A 23,622-nucleotide genomic window follows, 5' to 3' on the forward strand; every position below is an offset into this window, starting at 1 on the left:
TTCCTATATAGAATCAAGGTTCACACATCTTTTGATTTTACTTTGAAGACAATGCAGGGAGAAAGACAAACAATCCCTATTATGGTATGGGGAAGCTTTATACATACCAATTAGTTCCGATCTTGTCATGGGACGTCATATTTTCTCTTCTTGGTTTTTAAATCTATTCTGTATGTCTGGAGCTAGTGTAACACCAGCGTATTTTAGCATGGCTTCCTGTTCCTCTTCGCTCCTGTGGTCTAATCTACACTTCTAACACTGCTGCTGTCTGTTTGGTTTTTTTTTGTGGTGTTTACAGTTAAGAAGCAGGATGGAGCAGCTGCCATGGAGATGCAGCCTCTAAAGAGTGCTGAAGGTGGAGAGTCTGATGAGAAAGAGAAGAAGAAAGTGTCCGTTTCAAAGAAAGAGAAGTCTGTGCTCCAAGGAAAGCTCACCAAACTGGCTGTCCAGATTGGCAAAGCAGGTACAGCAAACTGCATGCGGACAAGTTTATCATTCAGTTATTCAGTTAAACCAGGGACAACAAGGCACTGAACCATCATCCTGTCTGTCAAAGCAAGACGTTGCACTGATAAGACACTTTTTGGTCGCTTAAAGCAATCACAGTTGAGAAGAATGCCAAAGTGTCTGAATTATGGAACTGTGACCGAGCCTGTTGACTTTATTTTTCCAAATGACCTTTCCCTCTGGAGATTTGCTGAATCACTATAGAGGGAACAGCTGAGACTGCATTATGCTTGTCATTATGCTTGTTCACTCGTGTAGTTTTACAATCCATACCATAATTAAATGTTTGTAATGCCATTTAAAGCAATTCATGGCACTAAGGAGTTGATGTCTAAAAGCCTTGCAGTGGGTCTGTAGAAGCAAGCATTTTTAGTAACAGATGCCCACATGCCATTTATGCCCACACTGTGGGTGTCCTCGCAGCAGCAACATAGTAGGACTTTACTGAACAAATGATAACCTTTAATATTACATACCTAAAATACTGCAGAATGCAGGGGTTTTTGGACCAGTCTGAGGTTGGAATTCCTCAAAATATACCTTAATAGATTTTTAGGAAGTTAAAAAAAAAACCAACTTGACTGCCAGGGCTTCCGTTGAGGGGCTGTTTTTTTTTGTCAGTAAAAGGTTAATCATTTTCTGAGAATCCCTCAAAGAAGTCCCCATTTTTACAGTGTGCTGTTACATCAGACTGTTGGCGTGAGTGATGGAATGAGGACGTGGTGTCAGAACAATGAAATGGCGTGGACAGATTTCCATACAAGCAGCACTGTAAAATCATATGGCTCTCCTGCAGGTCTGGGAGAAAAAGGTTTGGGCTTGATACACTTCAGGGCCTGTGACCTTCTGCCATCTATGCCTGTTTTATATTTTCAAGCTTCTCTCAGGGTTTCCCACATATTCATTTATACCTTGCAGCCCATCACAGTTAAAACACCTGCTGAGCTGGAGTGTTTATTGGGAGCGCTGTTGAAAAATATGTATAGTTCAATTGTTGATTACGCAGAGACGGAGCAGCAGAGACATCAGGCGCACTGAAAGTTAAACTTAACCGTTCCTTCTGCTGCGTCTCAAAGTTTGCATTCATTCTGCTGCTGCTCCCCCTATCATCCATCAGTCTGATCTGATCATTTTTGAACAGATTGACAGATCAATTAACCATGCTGTGAGTCACAGGGTCGCTGAGGGAAAAAAAACGTATGGAGATTTCTGCCTGCGCTGCATTCACAGACCCACAAAGACCTCCGGGACATAGAACAATACAGAGGGACACTCCACGTATGTGGGAAACACTGTCTCTATACACTCTAAATAATAAACCACACCCAGTCCATTATTAGCTTTCAGAAAAGGAATAAAAACCCCAGATATACTTGAATCACAAAATATAATAGTTTACATGACTATATTAAGTTTACACTATGTAACTTAGTGCATTTACCTCTATTAAAGCAGGAGGTGCCAAATGGTCTTCTGTGTATGGATGCACAGAGTCAGGAGAGATGCACTCAAATCTTCTGTCTTGCATTTGTAGGAATGAATTTATCTTTATTTATGAGAAATTAAAAACAGTCCTCAGCATGTGTTTTTTTCTAACCCAAGCTGCCATATTGTTATAAGGAATGATGAAGAAAGAGTGATAAGTGGGGTTAGGGTTAGGGTCTGTCGGCTCATGTCCCCTGAAAAAATGACCAACACACACCAGGGAGAATACATCATCTTGCCAGCCTATCTGGTGCACCAACCTTAAACATATTCAGTCTGATTCAACAGTCCTGCAATAGAGCTATGATGAAGCCCCAAAACATCAGGTCGACCCCAACGTGAACCTGTGTAGTTTCTTTCTAAGCCTGACCTGAGCCTGAACCACTGCGACAGCTTTGGGTCCAAGCCCAAAATTAAGTACAAATTTTAAAGAAAACATCAAAACATTAATTTCAGGCTAAAGTTATCAAAAGTCTTTTCAGTGTGGTAAGAGACATTTGTAACACAATCTCCGACATGCACCTTCTCGCACCAAATTTTCAGCAAGAGGAGGTGTATAACATTTCTGCTCATTAATGAGAGGCAGGAGCCCATACATTATTTGTGACGTTACACAGACTATAAGATCTGCATTGAAAAAAAGAAGAAAAAAAATACTGGGGATTGTGAACCCAAGTGGATTCAAGCCTAGGGGAATTTTGAGAAATTACAGCCTGTATGAACCCTGCAAGTTGGGTCGGGCCAATTGGGTTCGAGGGAATCAATGCTCTATCCTGCAATAAATTTTGACTTGTCAAACTAACTACTATTGTTCTTTAATGAAACTTGAGTTAATTTACACTTAAAATAATTACTTTTTCACAGAAAACCACTGACATTTCGTTGCACAAATGTGTAACAAAGTATGTATTAAATGTCTTTATTCACTGTAGTTGTGTCAGTTTGCTATCCAACCGAGCCATCATGTACAAAACCCTGACTCTGGCACACATACATGTCATATATGCAAACAAACACATGTTATTAATTACAGGTTTGCTTACCAAGTCAAAATGTAAAGATCAATTAAGGCAGCATGGTGGCTCAGTGGTTAGCACCGTTGCCCCAGAGCAACAAGGCCTTTAGGGCCATGTGTGACCTTTTAAAGGATCTCTCCATGTTTTGTTCTGGTTTCCTTTTAGTTTCTCTGTCTGTTTGTTTTTTTCCAAAATGCATGTATGTTAAAGGAGGAATTAGGCTTTCATCAGACAAAGCGCATTTTAGCAGCCTGGGGCAATTTTTTAAATTTTAGTTCAATGAGAATGAAGCTTTTTGCTTACTACTTTTGTGTTGCTCAGTGCATCCTATTTTTCTGCTCTATGCGCCTCACCTTTTGTCACGAGCGCCCTGAATGTTTTGAGTTGAAAAAACCAACTCGGGGCAGAAAGCACTAGTCGTCACTGGCATTTCTTTCCAATTGTCCAATCATATCAATCAAGAGGCTGGCCTTCTGTAGAGGCGATGACAAGTGGCAGCTACAAGTCATGGTTTGTGTTAAGCTAATGTTAGCTTACTTTAAGCATGGCTTTAGGCATATCTGAAAAAACTGTAGCCTTAACTACTTTCTAATGTTTTACCAGCTGTAATTAGGCCCGACGACTGACAGCAGATTGTCAGACCGTCCCTGACTCATCCAAAGATAAGCCTTAAACCGACCATAATCCAGGTGAAGCTCCTGGACCAGCTGGTGATACTCCCTGTGATTTCTCCTATCTCTGAGGGCGTTATACTGTATACCCTCCCTGATCTCTGTTTCCCTGTAACCACAGTACTATTTGGGGGCAGCCTCTCACCCTCAATCACAGCTAGAGCAGGGGCCCTCTGTCTGTTCATTTTTTATGCAGATTTTAAGGTACAGATCTGAGCAGTGTGCCTTGCGTTTTTCCACCTGCAGAACGTGCTCCGTCTGATCCAGGCCTCAGGAATCTTCTGTCAGACAATTCATTCCAACCACAGATCACATAAAGTGTCCACTCAGACTCTATCTTTTGACAATCTGTTGTTCAGCTGGTAACCTTCGGTATCTTTTTTTCAGGTTTGCTCATGTCGGCCGTCACAGTCATCATCCTGGTCCTGTACTTTGCCATCGACAACTTTGTGATGCAGAAGCTCCCTTGGATGCCAGAGTGCACTCCCATCTACGTCCAGTACTTTGTCAAGTTCTTCATCATCGGTGTGACTGTGTTGGTGGTGGCCGTGCCTGAGGGGCTGCCGCTAGCTGTCACCATCTCCCTGGCTTACTCTGTTAAGGTGAGGAAGAAAATGGAAAGACATACAGTTCATACATTAAGGCACTGCTGTACAAGTCTCTTTTCTAACCTTAATACAGTGTACTGAAAAATTTGCTAAGAAGATACAGACTGTGCCATTGCCCCACATTTTCCATGAATTAATTAATTTTTTGTGCAGTTTTGTGAGAAACCAATTCTGAAGTCTGAATAGCATATTTGAGTCTTTGACTGCCGCTGTGAATTCACTAAGCATTTTAACGTACAATGTGAGCATATGTGTTTTTTTGTGTTGTGGCTATTATAGTCAATGAAGTTTAAGCAGCAAATATCAGTCCCTCTAGGATTGCAGGTTGTTTTAGGGATTGCTGTGTCCTAAAATACCTGATTTCACAGCAGCTTTTCTATCAAATTTCAGTGAATGTTGCAATGTTTATAAGCTTTTTTTCAATGAAATTTTGGTGGTAAGTGGAAATTTCAAAAAATAATTGTGATGCTGTCTCCCATTCAGAGCTTTTTATGAACATTGAGTGTTTCCAACAGAATTAGAATATTTTTGATGGTTGGGGTATTGCTGTCGTTTGATTCATCGCAGAAGAACGTTCTCTGTGAGCTGCTATACTCCTGCTCTGTCTGCCCGGTTAGCACGAGCTATTACAACACAATGTGATCTCATCCCTACTCGTCGTATTAAGCTGTTTGGGTAGAGCCTCCACAGTAGCAATTAACATCCAACATTGCACCGGCTTGACTGCATCAAGCTAACAGTTAGTCCTGCCACTCTTTGAGTCACACTATTCCAGGCACAGAGCTGTGGTCAGTCTCATGCATCAGCAGTCTCACAATAAACCAAGAGAGAGAAAAAAGAGAGGGGCTGATCGAGTCAATACGCTGTGTGCAGCTTTACAATGAAATTAGATTTTACCTTTTTTGAAAAGTAAAGTTTGCGGTTAAGTTAAGGTGATTGGACAAAAAAAAGGTCACACAGATTTCACAAGGACTGGCTTCATTTGTGTTAAGTGTTTTCATTGCAACATCGCAAAATCCTGGAGGGACTGAAATATGCATTGCAACAAGTCATGATCATTGTGTTGTTTCCTGCCAACAGAAAATGATGAAAGACAACAACCTGGTGCGTCACCTGGATGCATGTGAAACGATGGGCAATGCTACAGCCATCTGCTCTGACAAGACAGGCACACTAACCACCAACCGCATGACGGCTGTTCAGTGTTATGTTGGAGATGTGCACTACAAAGAAATCCCAGATCCTGGAGCTCTGCCACCCAAAACGCTGGACTTACTGGTCAATGCCATCTCCATCAACAGCGCCTATACCACCAAGATACTGGTAAGCCACCTGTAATGGTAGCCATTGTAGAAGTTACTTTTAACGTGAATGCTAAATTAGGGACATAATGTTACTGCATCTGAAAACCTTAACATATTAGTGATTTCATATTTTCTTATGGAATTTAAAACATATAACCCTTCTATTTTTACACTTTACATCATATGCGGCACTCGTTTTGAACACTTTATTTATCACTTTATTCTATTTTACAAAAGCCTGTTTAGTTAGGACTTAAATATGTTGAGTTAGCTGCATAGATTTCAGCTGTCTTTGTGTGAGCGGTGAAACCATATGATGAGAGCGGCCCTGAAACAGTGAGACGGTTCTGCAGTGCTTTCTTCTTGGCAAAGCAGGCAGTCTGTGTCCTTGGCTGCTGCTTTAGATTCATCAGGCATTCACTCAACTTGTCACCTTGAGAACGGTTGTGTAATTTTGTCTTATCTGATATTCAGAGCATAGCAGACTGTAATTGAATCCAATCTGTCTAAGTGCTGGAGATCGTCTCTTGTTTACAGTGAATGTAGCGAAGAGAGATTTTTCTTTAAGCCAATTAGACCTGTATGCAAAAAGAAATAGATACATAGATAGAAGTAAATATATAGACACACAGGTTCACACACACTCACACAAACTGTTACATGTTTTAATAACAGTATCTGAAACCTGTTTGCATAATTACTCCTTCAGGCCACAGATCCGAAACACCATTTCCATAATAAAGCATTTGGCATAAATATCCTAAAAGCAAAGATTGCCAAGAATCAGGATGTCTTCAGACTGTTAGAGCTACATGCCTCAGTAATAATTTTCCTGGCATGACCATGTATACTCACCTGCACGCACACACACATACACGCATACACCATTTGTGCTTGCCTGTGTGTCACTAACCTTGTAAACCCCTGTAGAGTCTATTCATTGATGGCTGACCAACTGACAAATGCCCTTATGGAACTTGCATGAGGAATGAGCTGAGCAGGCGGGACATCTGCGATAAAAGGATCCCACAGATTTCACTTCCTACCCCTCAAGGCACAATCACAGTCTTAGTGAAAACATGGTAATGGTCATTGGGTTTCTTAGATGGAGAGCTGCGTATTTGTGTCTGCTCTAGTTTTAATGCTGGTTTCTTTGAAGCACAGTAGATACATTTATGCAATGCAGTTACTTCAGGCATACAAGTAGCATAATTGCGTGTCTCTCAGGCTTTATGCCAGCCTGCACAGTGATTTTTTAAAATCTTTTTGATGTGTGCCTACAGAGTACCTATCTAAAAACATAAAACAGCGTCAAATTTAATTTAACTCCTCAGAAGTCTAGATTGTGTATTTATTCCCATGAATCAATGCTTTTCCCTGTGTTAAAAAAGCAGGACCTTTAGCCTGGAATCAAAGATAATGTTGCTGTTTAAATAAAGATTTTTTGTCAAAGACAGGTCACGTCTTACCTCACAGCACACATGCCGCAGTTGTTATCTACAGTTAATACAGTAAATGGATTCCTTTGATTGATGTGTATCTGTAGGCCTTTACAGACTGTGGGCATTTTTTTTTTTTTATTTGTGTGTGTGTGATTAATTCACATCTTTTTTTCCCAAATTGTTATTTTCATCATGAATAGTTTCACAATGAACACAAATATTACATTGCGAAAAGTGGAAAGGTTGATTTTTCTGAGCTTTAGCTTTATACGAATGAAGGCATCAACCAATCACATTTTGCAGAACAGACGTCCTTTCACAACACCACGACAATGACAAATCCGTTTTTTGCAAATTGTTGCAAATGTTCATCACTGCTGGTATAAATAGTTTTGATGTGGGCAAGTTTTTTGAATTTTCATGTAATTTATTTGTCACACCCCCGCAGTGACATCTTTTCACCACTTGCCATATATCAAATAGTGAAGACCCAGACCTACAGCCTGAGTGATAGTCAAGACCACGTGTCCAGTAAGATACAAGTCAAAGTCAGAGCAGTCTTGAGATGAAGTTTGATCCGAGTCCATATGAGGAGTTAAGTTCAAGTCAGGAATGAGACTAAATGTTCTTGAAATTCAAGAAACAAAACTGTGGCCTTTCAATATCTGCAGAATAACTTTTACAACAATTACCCAGTAAAGTTCTTTTGGATTTTGAAAAGGTTTAAATGTGAATTTACCAAAGTGTAGCATTATTTGTTAACATTGTGAATACAACACTGGTGGTTACATGGCAAAGACAAACTATAGAAAAAAGCAAGAAACAGGGCTTGGAAATCCTATTTTCTCGTCTGTAGTTGGAATTGACTTGTAATGGTGGACAAAATTAAAGAGACAAAACATGACATTACTGTAAAGACCTAGTTAAGAAATCTTTTACATTAGCAGAAGTTTTTGAATGTCATCCACAGCCATATAGTTCAAAAGGTGATGTGGCTATTGACCTTATGAGGTTGCCTTAGTTTCCCTATTCCCGCAGCGTTTCTTTACCAAGACGTGCAGCATTAACAAGATCCCTTTTGAAAAACCTGGAGGAATGCATTGCAGCATTACATCAGACTATTGTGCCTCCATAACTGCTTAGTTCAACGGAATTAAGCACCAGCAGCGTGCAGCTTAGACCTGGTGGATTAAATGGCACATTCTGTCAGTTTAATAATCTCTTCATTCATAAAAGAGGTTACCTCATGCACCAAAGTAGAAGTTAAATTTAGGGAAACTTCAAATTATATCAGCTTACATACTAGTACTGTTTGTTTCCTTCCGTCAGCAGTAATTACCTCCAGCCGAGGAGTGCACTGTAGCCGGCTAACCACTTAGCTACCCAAGTGACGACACCGCATTTATTTAAAGACTGTACATCCATATCTGTTCATCCATGCATACCTATGTATATCCACAGAACATATGAATAAATATAGCATGGAACACAAAATCTAGCCAATAAATAGAAGAGAGTACAGTACGTGTCAGCATGAATGTGTTTACCGAGCGCTCTTATTTGAATGAAGGAAAGGAACAAAGGGGAAGCAAGTTGGAGGAGGACAAATGTAATTAAGGAATGAAGTGAATTCAGAAAGCAGGAGGCAAAAGGAAAATTTCTGAGGAATATTTAGTACACCCCCCTCTCCCTCCCCCAGCCGCCCCCTCCCCCTCAGCGCCACTCCAGCCCTGCAGTATGCTGGCTGGTGTGTTCTTATATAACAGGCCAATCCTGTGGGATGCCAGGATGGCTATGGAAGCCTTTGATGGCCACCACACAAAGGCACAAAGGCAAAGAGGCAGGCTTTGATACCCGTATCAGTCCCCCTATACTGCCTCTCTGTCTTCATAATACAGCCAGTGGTATGGCTTCGCTTCTTCTGTCAGCACATACCGACTCTAAAGTGGAGAAGCTTCATCCCCGAGGGAGATATTCACACACATTTACACAATGAATACAGTATAAGCATGCTCATCCTGTACATGCACATGCTCGCAGATACTGTATCCATGTGCACACTTACACTCATTCATATATTCCAGAAAGGATGTGTGCACACATGCATACAAATAAGCATACCATCTTGCCTCACATGTCTCTTGCAGATAAGTCGAGCGTGCCACAGAGCAATTTGTGAATGGCATTTAGTGACGTCAAAATGCTGACTTCATTTCAAAGGAACGTGCGTCATCACTGTGGTCAAGAGCCTCATGGCGAAGAGTCGCCTCATAGAATCGGACGTACTTTCAGTCTTTTCTTTTTTTATCTTACTTTCATGTCCTTTCTAAGTTTTTTCATTATGTATCAGACGTATTTGTGCATAAGAAGATTTTTTTAACTGCAGATGCATACACATCTGTCACATCAGGCATTCTCGCACCGTAGGAGATGTTCAGATCACAGTTGTATGTTCTCAGAGCACAGTTGCATGTGTTTAGCATGGCTGTGTGAGTGTCCTGGGAGCTAAGTCTCATGTTGTTTCAGCCACCTGCTCAGGTCATTATTATGGTCAGGGACAGGAGAGGTAGATAGTAGACACACAAACACACAAAACTATACACACAATTGTGAGGCATAGGTGCTTGGAAAGGGTAAAAATATACTTAACAGAATGTTTCTGATGTTGAAATGTTGATAACAGAAAACAAAAATGAGTTCATTTTTAAATAGAAAAACACTCCATTTGTCGCTCCACAATGAGCAATTTATTGTTTGTAATTAAAATGAACTGCCTCTTTTTTGTTCAGTAGTGAATGGTGAGGTCCTACTATAATTGGCTTTGGCTTACAGTGCTTTTGTCATCTGGACGTTGTGTGCTTGTTTGCACAACATGGTGGAAAGATGAGAGAGTCTTGGATGTCTTTAGCTTGAAGCATCCAGTGTCCCCATGGAATAGTTTTGGACCCTGAGAAAGCGATAGAGACGGATAATCAGTGGAGGACACAGAGACAGAGACATCTTCAGCAGAATGATGTCCTTCTCTTCACTCGTTTTTTCTCTTTCTGTGTTCAGCACTTGCTTACAGACTTAACAGCGTTGCTGAGATGGCAGTGAAAGAGAAATCGTCATCACATTGAAATGACAATGCTTTGATGTTTCAGAGGCGCAAAGCTTAATGGGCTCCCTGCGTTTCCCTCACACATGACATGATAGATTTCTTGCTTTCAGTTATTGTGTTTCTAGTTTTTCCTGATTTAATTATTAATTCATACATAAAAAATTCATTGGGAGAATGGATGGCCATGGTAATAATATTGATTATCTGTAACATACAGAAGTAAAAATGATACGATATGGTTGTTAAGTAATTTTTGTGTTGCCATGGTTTGTTTCACAAAAGCAAATTCAGTCTAAAAAATGGGGTCCACGCCTCTTATATAAGTAAATGTAGTTGTTGACTTATATGATAAAAAAATCAAAGTAATCTTTGTGAAATTGAAATTGGCAGAATTAAAGCAACAAGCAATTTAATCCAAAGTTGCTGTGTCGCTTTGTAGTGTGAACGCAGCTTTAGACCTGCATTGTTTTTTTAATGGCCAGCAGGGGCAGCTTCACTGGTTGCGAAAACAAGATTGTATAGAAATCTGTGAGGAAACAACTCTACTTCTCACTTGATTTAATTACATCAGCAAAAAATGTTCCTCGTGAGATTATGGTCTCAATCGCAAGTCCTCGTCAGTACAGCCTTATGCTCATTTTGTAAATTTTTGTCGCCTTTAAACTAAAGTAGGCCCAAGTGATATAGCAGGGGTTTGCGTTAAGGTATAATTGACAAGATGCTATCACAGCAGCCTGTCAATCAGAACAGATGCTGCGTTCCATTTATCTCAGAAGTCAGAGGGGAGAGCTGTGAATAACGTCATGCATGCATTAACTGTGTCCCAGTACAATAAGTTGTTAAACCAAGATGTCAGCAATACCAATTGAAGCCACGTTAGCCAATGTTAGCAATAACAGGCTGATAAGGAAAAATTATGGCGGATTTTGTGAATACAAACACGGTCCCAACATATCCACAAAACTGTGTGTACAAGTGTTTTAACAAGACACATATAAGACTGGGGTGCCCAGTAGCTCAGTTGGTGAAGCGGACCCCTTCATACAGAGGCTAAGTCCTCACCACAGCGGCTGCGGGCTCAGTTTAGGCCTCGGTCCTTTGCTGCATGTCATCCCCTCTCTCTGCCTCTTTCATGCTTAAGCTGTCGTGTAGAATAAAGGCAAAAAAACCTCCCAAAAAAACCCAAAAACATTTTATTACCACAGCTTTTATGACTGTCTATGCCCAGAGTGTGAGTGAGGTCATCGAGGCAACATTCACTTCTTTTATACAGTCTGTGCACGTAATGACGAGGTATCAGTTCAGCTACGATATGAGACCAGGGAGTGTACTGTAACAAACTAACTTCTCTCAACTTAAATGAGCTCATTTATAACCTGCCACTCAAACATCAAAGGTAACACCTGGAGTAGTATTTTGACGACAACAGTTGTAGTTAATGAAAACCAGAAATTAAGACGATAAACTAAAGTAAGAGGTAGAGAAGCTTAAATGGAGGCTAGAGCACCAACACACTTAGCTGTGTTATGAGCACCATTGACAGGTTAGATCACTGTTCTATATGGAAACTCTAACTCAAAGCAAACGGGAAAAGCACTTCAGACAACCGCGTTTTATAGTAGTACTAACCGTCATAATAAAGCAAGAATATTAGAGGTTATGAAAATAAATAGTGTATATTATTGTATAGTTAAAATACTAACATACAAGGAAGGCTATATCAGTATTGTCACTCTTTTATTGAAAAGGCATTCACACAAATTAGTTTGAAATAAAGATTTAGTTTGAATTAAAATTTGAGACATGTATCTTGTCCTGTTGGTTTTGGAAAATCAAATTTCTGCAGGAGAAGTGCAAACACAGGACATAACAAGACATATGGAAGAAATAAATGAAAGCCAATGGAAAGGGGGTAAAGAAAGCATAGGATGTTTAAGTGCAACAAAAGAGCAAAGGAAAAGGGTGAAATTATACAAAAAGACGAGAGAGAAACCACGCTCGCGTGACAAGTGTCCTCATCATGGACTGGAAGACTGTATTACTGCCCTCCAGCGTGCCTCCAGGCCTCAGCCCAGTTGGCTGGTAGAGTCATGTGGAGTGCAAGAATATCATCCACTCCTCCATGCAAAGAGGGAACAAGAGGGAAGGCGGAGGGATGGGGACCCTGCAAGAGACTGGGGTGACTGATAGTGAGAAAGAGGAGAAATTCATCTTGAGCAAGGAAGTCGATAGGGATAGAAGGAAATGAGAGAGAAAAAGACAAATTAGAAAGTGTAAAATCAGATACAGACAGAGACAAACAAGAGTAAAGGGTGGGGTTGAGTGTGAAGAGAAAAGGAAGAAAATGGAGGAGTAAGGGAAGGAACAGGAGGGATGGATTAAGGAGAGCCCCAGGTGGAATAGGAAGTAAAGTTGCCAGCTCTCCCTCTGGCATATGTCCTTGCCTGCGGGAGCACCCAAGGACCAGGGAGAGGGCAGCTGGTCATTAGCCACGTCCAGGCCAGGACGTGCCAACCATAGCCCACTCATGCCAACGCTGGGCAACCCATGCCAGCAACTGTCCTTGTGCGTAGAAACTCACGTCAGGCTAAACCTCTGCGGAATCTCTGAGAATTACAGTGTCGCTGTCAGCCTTTTGTTTATTTGTCCTGCTTTGTTTAGTTTTGCAGCAGTTATTGGTCTTTGTGTTTCTCTACAAAGTGGCACGAGTTGTGTAGCGAGCTAGAATTCACCAAATCACCTGTTCCGAATACAACATCTGTTTTTCTGATTTTTAGAGATTGTGCCAAAATTTCAAAATTAGATTTTGTTTCTTTGTCATTTTCAAATCTCAAAACACTTTTATTGCAACAAAGAAAGTTAAAACCTTTTTTAAGACTCTGGAAATCGTTGAGGGAGAGCATCGTTTTCAAGCTGAGCGTGAACAAGACATTTAAAAAAGTCAGGGACCTGAGGCTCACAGAGCACCGTAGTGGCCCAAATATTATAATAACGATAGTAAGAGTCCATCACCTTTGTAACACCTGAAGGAATTTAACAGGGTAGATTAATACTTTCTTTGAAATGTTGGGTTTTTTTCAAATATGAATTGGTAAATTAATACAATTCTAAAGTTTGATTTGTTTGTGCGTTTCTATTTCGGTTTCATAAAACCCTCATTTCAGTAGGCAAATACAAAATCAGTGTTCTAAAATGTAGGTATGAATCAGAAAAATGAATTCCAAACACAAATTTCAAATTTGTTAAAAATTTAAAGTTAAAAGTTAAATGTCATATTGTAAAGGGAACCACATTGTAAATAAGTGGAATTACTGATACCTGTCGGCCAGATAACAACTAATTTGGCTTGAAGGTCAAACATATGACTACATGAGTTGTTAAAAAAATATGTCTTTTCTGCATAAGTGAATTTGCTTTCTGAAATTAAATTAGTCCTCTTCAGTGGATCGTGTAACTGAACCCAATTACTGTTTTGACAATCTCTGAACCCATCAGCTATTATCGGATGACAGTAAAGCCTCTGGGGGTAACAGCCAATATTTTTGAAGATCGTGTGGAGTCGGTGGATTTTTGGGCTGTTTCACCTTCGTTTGCTGCTCATTGTTTACAGGTCAATAAGCAACTTGAGACAGGTCCTGACACTATTTCAGCTGAACTCTATAAGCAGGTATCTGCATACATTTTTTTAATGATTTAAAAATCTAATAAAAATGCACCAATGCATTCAGCGTCATTTTCACTCAACACACACTGGTTACCACCATGCAACCAAAGCACACTCAAACGTCAGCACTGCTTGGACTACAAATGGAAACCAGAGTGTTACCCTTACCAAAATCTTGTCCTGTTGCCTGCACATTCTGCAGACATATGCAGATATCTGTTTATAGAGACTTCTGTGTGATAAAAGCTAGGAGACAAACTATGCAAAGCAAAAATCACCACTGGCATCTTTTGATGTGTTTGTTTTTTTAAAGCAATTTTTTTACTTAAGTTTTATGTTTGAATGATCACTTGTAACTGTAATACATCATATATGGTTTTCAGCTAGTCATTTGTACATTTAGTTGTTTAGTGTGATGTCTTTCTGTTGCTTGGAGCCTATTCTCCCAAACACTTCACAGACAGTGCAGATGAGAGCATTTGTTCCGTCCCCTCATTAGCCAATGACAGGCAGTGTCTTCCTGATGTAATCACTGGTCGTTAGGAAAAGGCATTAATTCTGTTATTTACCGCAAACTCTGTATAAAGTATTTATACTCTTGTCTGTGTCTGTGAGACACACAGCTGAACACTAACCAGATATGTCCAATTACTAGGTGAACATGGGCCAGTACTCTGATTGGGTTTTAATGATTAATGAGATTTTAGATGACTTTCTCTCTAACCCTCTTTGCTGGAACCTCTGGCTCAAAGCAGCTGCAGCTAAAGGACACGTAACGTATGTCTGAGCCTGAATGAAATCAGTATTCATTGTTTCTTAAGAAATTGGTTTCATAATATTGAGCTGATAGGTAAACACTGAAAGCAGATATATCATTCCCTAGACAGATGACTTAAGCTTTTAAAGAAGAATCCTTCCATTGTATTTGCTTCATTTAATGTAGGATTTACTTAAACGTAAACTGCAGAGCACAGAGAAAAGTGAAAGCTTGAAATTGTTGATTGTAAATTCAAATTATATAGCCCATAATCTGTCGATTAGAGATTTTCTCAAAGGGCTTTAAAACCTCTACGGCATACGGTATAACAGCTTTGATGCTTAGACCCTCGGTTCAGTTGTTTTATAAATCAGTAAGTAAACAGATTGTAGATAAGTCATATTTTCTTATTCATTGCTTTGAATTATATTTTAGCCTTTGTCTGTCACATTAACACATTAATAGCATTCTCTATCAAAACCTCGTTAGCAGGTGGACAAGAGCAGCCATTAGATGGAAAGTGAAAGTGAGTGCACCAATTCCAACAAGCCATTTGTGTGATTAACTGCACTGCCAATACAGAATCTTTGTCAACACGTTTCAGCAAGTGCTGAGTGAAGAAAACAGTAACAAGAAAGTAAAATTCAAAACATTGGTAATGTCAAGCTATCCTTTTAAATGTAGTCTTGGTTGGAGGCTTTTTGAGAAGAACAGAACAGAACAGCGAGCCTGCAGTCAATCTATTTTGGGGCAAATAGCACAGACTGAAGGTGTCTGCATAGCAGCAAGTCAGACGCATTATGGCCAGTGTGCTTCTGACATGCTGTGTTGTTTTGTATATGTGTGCAGGGATGTGTATGTGTGCTATGGAAAGAGTGTTCCTGACATGCTGTTATTTTGCTGTGAGTGTAGGTGTCAAGCGTAGTGTAGGTACAGGGAGAATGGGTTTCAGCTAAGTGCGAGCTAATAAGCATTTAAATTAAAGCAGCCAGCGGGATCAAACCCAGAACCCCCTTGTTGTGAGGCAACAGTGCTACCCACTGCACCACCAGGCCAATCCACAAACATTACTGTTCGTCTGTGCCGATTAATAACATACAAAAACACTTCAGTGCTATTGTTCAGTTTTACATCAAATTTAATCCATGTTGCCCGGATTTTGTTTTTATCCTTTAGAGCTGCAAAAATGAGTGATTAAAAGCTCTGCTTAACAACTACAAATTAACTCTTTGAAACCTGAGCAAATAGTCCTGATTTCTTTTAAGAACATAAGGAGATGGCAATGTGCATCTTTGCAAGAAATAACAAAAAAAAAAAAAAAAAAATAGCAAGAAATTGGTGAAAGTTACAAGGTAATTTCCTGAAAATTAGCAAAAAGGGAAAATAAAAAAAAACAAACAAAAAAGGAAAGGCCTTTTTAAAAAGTGCTATAATAATACATAGATATATTTCTGTCACAGATATTTAAATATATAAGTATAATAAATACATGTGCAGTTCTCTTTACATTTTGCCGTAGTTTTCCCTTGTCATTTTTAGGTCTTCCTTTTCTTATTGTAACTAATTTCATGCTAATTTTAGAGGTAATTTGCCTTTTTCTCTGTTTTTAAAAGAAATTGCACCAATACACCGACCAAGCGTGAAGTTGATCGAATGAACAGTTTTCAAGAAATAAAGAGTGGTGAAATCATCCCATTTCAGTCAGATAAGTTTGGGTTTCAGACTGATGGACAATAAAAAAAAGGTATACAAAGACGCTACTTTGAGCTTTACCTTTCAAGTTGTACTGGAATTTTTTCAGCGGTTTTTGACTTTGCTATGTGAACAAATAAGAGTAGTAGTTCATTGAGAACATAATCAGCAGATTCATCAATAATGAGAATAATCATTAGTTGCAGGCCTAATTGCCATATTCACAGCCCATAATTTGTACTGTATGTCTGTTATAAAAACTGCAGGTAGAGTGAGTAACAGCTTGAGAGTGTGTAATTATTTGAAGACGCATGTTATGAATGATGACAGTAAGGATTGCACACTCTCACATGGGTCCGTACTTATGAGCATCAGTGTCACTACAGTGGTCAGTGTGTGTCTGTGTGTGTGTGTGAAAAAGATTTACATTTAGAACTAGTTATGAATAGACAAGCTATCTATGCTTTACTAATTGTATTTCTGTGTGATGTGACAAGTAGAATGAGTGAGTAAAAGGAGTGAAGCGCGGGAAATACTGATAAATAATGACTGGGGTAAGATGAAACGGGAGAAACAGAAAGATTGGAGGACATGTGTGAAGTGAGATGAGTGAAAATCCTGTCAGAGAATCTGAGCCAAAGAGTAAGAATCCCCAAGTGGCGGAGAGAGAGCGAGCACCCTCTCTTTTCCCAGCTCTCTCCTTCCAAGTATGTTTTGCCCAGTGTTCCCATGGCAACGCCGAGTCTTCCACAAGCTGACCACACTCACACTCTTGCACATACAGTGAGTGTGTGTACACAAATTGCACACATATACTGTAGCACCTGAACAGCCACGTGCACAGATGGTAATAATATCACACACATAACCTACAGTAAAAGGCTCCACTGCTGTCTGATAATAAACTCCAGTTCTGAGAGATAGAGAAAATGCTCCACTGGCACCACATACTGTATAACACTTCCCTGCTACTCAGAGTAAACACATTAATCCATCATCAACAAATTAATTAGCAACAATTTGGATTATTAAGTGATTGTTTTTCAAGAAAAAAAGACAAATATCTTCTTGTTCCAGCTGGAAAAAAAAGAAAATGAGCTGCTTTTATGTGTTTTTTATGACATTAAATTTAATATCTTTGGATTTTGGACTGCAGGTCAGACAAAACAAACGATTGCAGGATGTTGCTTTGGGCACTGGGATATTGTGATAGGTGTTTATTCTGATAATTTTCTGAATTTCTATAGACTAAATGTTCAATCACAGTATTAAAAAGTATGGAATTTGATTTAACTAATTTCCAGGTCTGGATTAGTGTGAGGAAATACAGTATGGATAATATTTGTATTTCCAGACTAATGCCCCAATGTAGTCTTCTAAAATATCAAATTCAGAATTTGCGGTGATGTAGTTATCACAGAAGTAAACTGATTAACTTTTCTGTGTAAGGAAGCTATACCTTTGGGGCGCCCAGTAGCTCAGTTGGTGGAATGGGCGCCCCATGTAGAGAGGCTATGTCCTTGCTGCAGCGGCCGCAGGTTCACTTCCAGCCTTGGCTCTTTGCTACATGTCATCCCCTCTCTCTCTCTCTCTCTCTCTTTTACGCTGATGCTGTCCTACCCTCAGTAAAGGCAAAAGGCAAAAAAAAAAATCTTTTTTTTAAAAAAAAAAAAAGCCATACATTTATGTAGGGCTCCCAAGGTTATGAAATTCCTGGAAAAGAAATTAAAAAGAAATTAGAAAAACAGTTTTACAGGCCTGTAAATGATTTGGAATTACCAGAACATTCTGGAAAAGTTTTGAAATTCTGTTCTGGCTGTTGGAAAATATGTTCATAAAACCTAAAACCCCACATCTCATGTTTAACGTTACAAAAATACGTTCTTTGGATTACTAATTTAAAAACCTGTGAATCTGCATGATCGTGGAAACCTGACTTGTATCACATGATAAACATTTTATGTTGGCAGCTGTAATGTCTAACAACCGAGTACATTTAACTAGTGCTAGTAGTTTGCTCTTCAGCAAATCTTTGGTAAGTGCATGTTTAATAATGTATGGCTTTTAATGACAAATGTTATACATGACTATAAAGAGAGGCAGACCCCAGCTGTGCTGGATGTATGCTCTGCATCTGCACCAAAATGTCTGATGTTGGCAACATGGGGAAAAAGTTTTAATCAGCCATACTCAAAGACTACCAGCATCTGCACTTATTTAACACCTGCAGTAGTCCAACCAGATATTGTTACCACTTTGTGTTTATTGTATGTGAAGACACAAAGGCATTCAGTAACATATTCCATGATACATTTTTTATACAATGTCTGTCTGAGGGCATGGCACACTGAAGTAAGAGCCCTAAATGTGCTCTGTGATTGATACATAGGCCTAATGTTGCCAATTTTTTAAAAATATTTATTTAAATTAAGTCATGGAAATGGGGTTAAATATTAGGGAAAAGTTATGTTTTGAAAAATTATCAGTAAAAATGTGCTTAAAGGAATGAAAACACAGGGTTTAGTTTTAGTCAAAAAACGGTTTATGGTATATCGCTGCCACCTTAGCAGGGACCCTGGCTTCCTTCATTGTCGTTTTAATGGACACATTGAATAAGCAGTTCTTGAAGAAATTTAAAAATATGGGGGAAATATAGCACTGGTTAGTTGAGCTTGTGTGGGTTAATTTATTTTTATTAGCAACAGTACAATCTTCTGGCAATTATTTAGCACCATTATGGCATACATAGTTAGAATATAACATACATGTAAAAAGTTTGATTTCAAAACCGTTTATTTACATGATGAAAGTCAAGCTATTTGTACAAACATTCAAACATGGTCTGAAAAATGTGAGAAGTCTGGATGTTTGAGTCTGAAAAACGATGGACTTTTGAAATTCGAAAATGTTTAGGAACCCGGTAATTGCTTTATCAAGAATGTAATCCTTTAAGTTAACTGGTAATAAAAGAAATACGATATCAGAAATATATTTCACACATTTTATGTGAGAAGAAACCCTGCGTTTTCATTCTTTCACACATGTAGCCATGTTGAAATGTGGCTACTGAGATGTTCACTGAACCGGAGAAGAACACGGCTCTAAATGTACAATTACAGATTGGAATGGGTTGAGCCCTATGCCTGAAATAAGAACATCCAAATTTGATTCCATCCATCTCCTCCCTCCATCACCCTCCCACACAGAGCAACCCTTTCACCTGCTAGCTGCTTAATTATCACCAGCAGCTATTTCAAGCCTTGCATTGGCCGCAGTGCGCTGAAGAAAAGAGGATCTCATTGATTGAATAGATCACAGAACAAACAGTATTGAGTGTTTGTTCTTAAAATGTATTCAGACCTGAGAGTCTCCCTACCGGATTTTCTTTGTATACCATGTCAGAAACCATATACCATATCAGAAAGCATAACAAATAATAATAATAATAATAAAATCAAATATGCATGAAGTTATTTAAAAACAGAGGTAAAACTAAATGTCTTTAAATCATCAAAACCTTGATGAGTGAAAAACACCCACAGGTAGAGAAAAACATGTAATATGGCGAATATTTGTCTGAAAATAGAATTTAACACTGAAAAATCTCTTCCTCTTCCCCTCTCCAGCCCCCGGATAAGGAAGGCGGTCTGCCGAAGCAGGTAGGCAACAAGACGGAGTGCGGCCTGCTGGGATTGGTCCTGGACCTGAAGCGGGATTACCAGCCAGTAAGAAACCAGCTCCCAGAGGAGAAGCTTTACAAAGTGTACACCTTCAACTCTGTCAGGAAGTCCATGAGCACCGTCGTCAAATTATCTGATGGAACCTTCCGCATGTACAGCAAGGGAGCCTCTGAGATCGTCCTCAAAAAGTGAGTGTGGTTTTGTGATTAAAATGAGATGACAAAAATAGTAGCACATGACCTTGTTGTAGAGTAATATGATACAATCAAGTGCTGAATTTTCCTTTTTTTTTCCACCACCTTTATAGCTAATCCATTTTGAGTGCATAATGCACTTGAAGATGTAACATATTGCACATTCCCCAGGCAGCGAGAGTGGGCTGAGTCTCCACTAGAGGGTCACACAATTCTGACATTTTACAGAGCATTACACAAACAGTACAGTAACCAATGCATAACTCTGAGAAAAACATGACAGTTTGAAAGCTTCCTGCATCCATTTATGGAATTAATAGAGGTGTTCTTTTGTCAATTATTGACATTAAAATTGAACATTAAATCATAATAAACAGCTGTTACACATTTTGCACATTAAACATTAATGCAAATAAAGCTTTTTAAATTGAGGTCATTTGGTTTTACAGATTTTTGACCCAAGTTAATTTTTGAACGAATTACAGTTATTATTTATAGTTATTATTTATTTTATATAGTTATTTGCTTTTTTAAAATGTCTTAGAATTTAATCCAGCTCTGCAAGTTGTGCTTCATATTGGTACACCTGTTTATTTTCTATTTGTATGTTTGTTTAGCTCTTGAGAAATCCATTTATTGTAAATCAGATATAACTGTATTTTGGCTGCAATAATAATTTAGGCCAGTGGTTCCCAACATTGCTTGTCTGATGTCTCAAGTACCCCTGCATCAGCAAAACGCATTATGTTTCAAATGTGTTTGTTTTAATTGATTTTAAACTGGATGTTAACACCATTAATCATAAAAGTGGATATTTTTTTTTATATCTGGACCTTGGAATTACAGAAGCGTTTTATTTAGTACGTTTAGCTATCGATTTAAACCAGGAAGTTTTTCAGGCCAAGGACCCCCTTTGAACTAAAGTTAATTCTCTGAATGTTTTTTTCTCTTGTCTGCACTCTCGTTTGTTAAATTAGCAGCGGTTGTAGCATGGCTATAGCCTCACCCTCTGCGCTTTCACACGCTCTCCATCGCAACATGATGCGTTAAGGTCCGGTGTTACAGCTGACTAAATATGACTATTTAACCTGTCAATCAAATGATGTCTGTTTTTTTCTAAAATAGTTAAGTACTCCCTCTGGTATAAGTACATTTTTTTTTCATCCTTGTTGGCTTACAGTACGAGGTTCAAAGTTAATTTACTCTGGAAAGAGCAGGTGACAAAAGCCCACATCAGAAGCCATTTAGTAGCTGTTCTGGAGCTTTCGATCATGTCAAACAATCTTTTTTCTTTTTAAATGTTATTAAAATGTTTTTGGGGCCTTTATTTGACAGGACAGCTAGAGAGATGACAGGAAAGGGGGATGAGAGAGAGTGGGGATGACATGCAGAACAGGTTCCCCGGTTGGACTCGAGCCCGGGGCAGCTGCGACGAGGACCTATAGCCTCTGAATATGGGCCGCACACTCTACCAACTGAGCTACCTGGCACCCCACGTCACACAATCTTCATCAGCAGATGGAGTTAGAACTAAATATTTCACAAATATTTGTCTGTGAAGATTTAAAATTGATAAATAAAAGACTGCATTTAATATTCAATACTGTCTGACGTGTGTGCACAGGCCAGATTCCCTCCACAGCATATTTGGTTTTAGGTCAGTTTGAAATAAGTATTGTTACAATACACAATTTAAGATACCCTAATCCTGCCTCTACTCCCCTGATTACAGATGTAGCCATATCCTGAACGAGGTGGGTGAGTCTAGGGTTTTCCGCCCACGGGACAAGGACGAGATGGTGAAGAAAGTGATCGAGCCCATGGCGTGCGATGGCCTGAGGACCATCTGTGTGGCGTATCGTGACTTCTCCGGTCATCCTGAACCCAACTGGGAAGACGAGAACAACATCCTCAGTGACCTCACAGCCATCTGTGTCGTTGGGATAGAGGACCCCGTCAGGCCAGAGGTAAGAGAGTGTGATACTGAGAGGAGTGGATGTATGCATGCTACACTACCAGCAGGTGCTGTTCACTCATGTGTCCTCACGTAACTTTTACCTTTTACACATTTACGAGGTCTCTCTTGTCCTTTAACACTCTATTCTCTTTCAATATTTCAAGTGTCTCGAGAGTAGCCAAAGTATGCTGCTCCAGGAATGACTTTAGTATGATTTCTTTACAGTTTTTCCTGTCAACCTTTAACTCCACTATATTTTGTCAGGAGACTTTTTTTTTTTTTTTACTAATGTTTACATGGCAGTTAGTAGAAGAAGAGTCTAAATTAAAGACGATCGTTAAATACGATCTCAAAATACCCCTGTTATTGGGTAACATTTCCAAAGGACAGTTTAAGAAAGTGGTTAAAACAAACTCTTAACCTGCAGAGGAATGTGTCATCTGAAACCCCCCCGTTACAAGATATGCTACAAAATTTGCATTAAACAGACACAAATTGATGACTCTTAAACTGCAATAAAGTAGTACGACCACAGTACAGTAGCTCCATCCAGGCTGTTGACAAAATAAAAAAAAATCACATATGTTAAGGCATTATTAATTCTTTTTGCAATTAACCATTATTTAAATTTACTACTTGAAATACTTGTTTACTTATTCCCTTGATTATTAATTTTTTTAAAACAAGTTCTTGGAATCTCACTGCTGGACGTTTTCTTTTAGATAATAATTTCCCCCCTGTCCTCTTACTTATTTTTATTTTGAACATTTTTCAGCCCTGTTGAAGACAAAATATTTATAGAGAAAACTGATGCATCGAGAAAGTATTTTATGATGAATTTCAAATGAAGAAAATTAGAAGTTAACTGGGAGAGAGAAAATCGGGTAGAAACGAGGTATCCGTGTGTACAGTAAGAAACTGGCCTCACTTGACAGCTCCTGTGCAAGTACAGGGAAGCAGGAAGCTAACTGACTACTGCATTATTTAACTTCCTTGTTTCATCTTTCGTTCCATCCCCCTCCTCACTCTCTAACAAGGGCTCTCATTCAACCTTTCCCCACCATGTTTTCTCCTCTCGACCTCTCCGTAGGGCAAGGTTTGACGTTCACCTTTCTCTGGTTGCTCTCTTTTTATTGTGACTTTCTTTGCACCTACCATCCTCCCTCACTTGCCCTTTCTCTCTTTCTGAGACTGAGTTATGTAAGTGTCTGAACAGACCTCAATAAAATAAGTAAGTACAGAGAGAAGAAGAAGGGGGGAAAGAGAAACTATCGCAATAAAATGACGAGGCAAACAATCTAAGAAACTAGACGAGCTAACGAGAAACAGCTTTTGTATCACAGTGTTATTTAATGTTCTTTATTTAAGGAAACTATAGAGCTGCCCTTTAATAAAAATTACTCAGATAAAGTAAGAAATATGCAGAGAAAAATGCTGATTATAGCTTATTTGACATGTGATAAAGCAGATTTCTCCAAATCACACTTTTGGTGTAAATACAGCCCCTTGCATTGCTCCGAGCCGGCAGTTTGCAGCATTTCCCTT

General features: G+C 39.1%; 1 protein-coding gene across 11 annotated transcripts in view; it reads left to right on the plus strand.

Moving 5' to 3' along the window:
- Nucleotides 1-23,622, plus strand: part of atp2b2 (ATPase plasma membrane Ca2+ transporting 2) — a 143,356-nt gene that overhangs the window by 103,744 nt on the left and 15,990 nt on the right. For all 11 annotated transcript variants that reach the window (XM_042506226.1, XM_042506210.1, XM_042506252.1 and 8 more), the window contains 5 exons: nucleotides 299-463; nucleotides 4,067-4,281; nucleotides 5,368-5,610; nucleotides 19,873-20,114; nucleotides 21,853-22,087. In XM_042506226.1, the coding sequence (XP_042362160.1) occupies nucleotides 299-463; nucleotides 4,067-4,281; nucleotides 5,368-5,610; nucleotides 19,873-20,114; nucleotides 21,853-22,087 (1,100 nt within the window). The remainder of the gene's footprint in view (nucleotides 1-298; nucleotides 464-4,066; nucleotides 4,282-5,367; nucleotides 5,611-19,872; nucleotides 20,115-21,852; nucleotides 22,088-23,622) is intronic.

Source organism: Plectropomus leopardus, chromosome 2, assembly GCF_008729295.1.
Source record: "Plectropomus leopardus isolate mb chromosome 2, YSFRI_Pleo_2.0, whole genome shotgun sequence".
In the NCBI taxonomy this organism is placed as follows: domain Eukaryota; kingdom Metazoa; phylum Chordata; class Actinopteri; order Perciformes; family Serranidae; genus Plectropomus; species Plectropomus leopardus.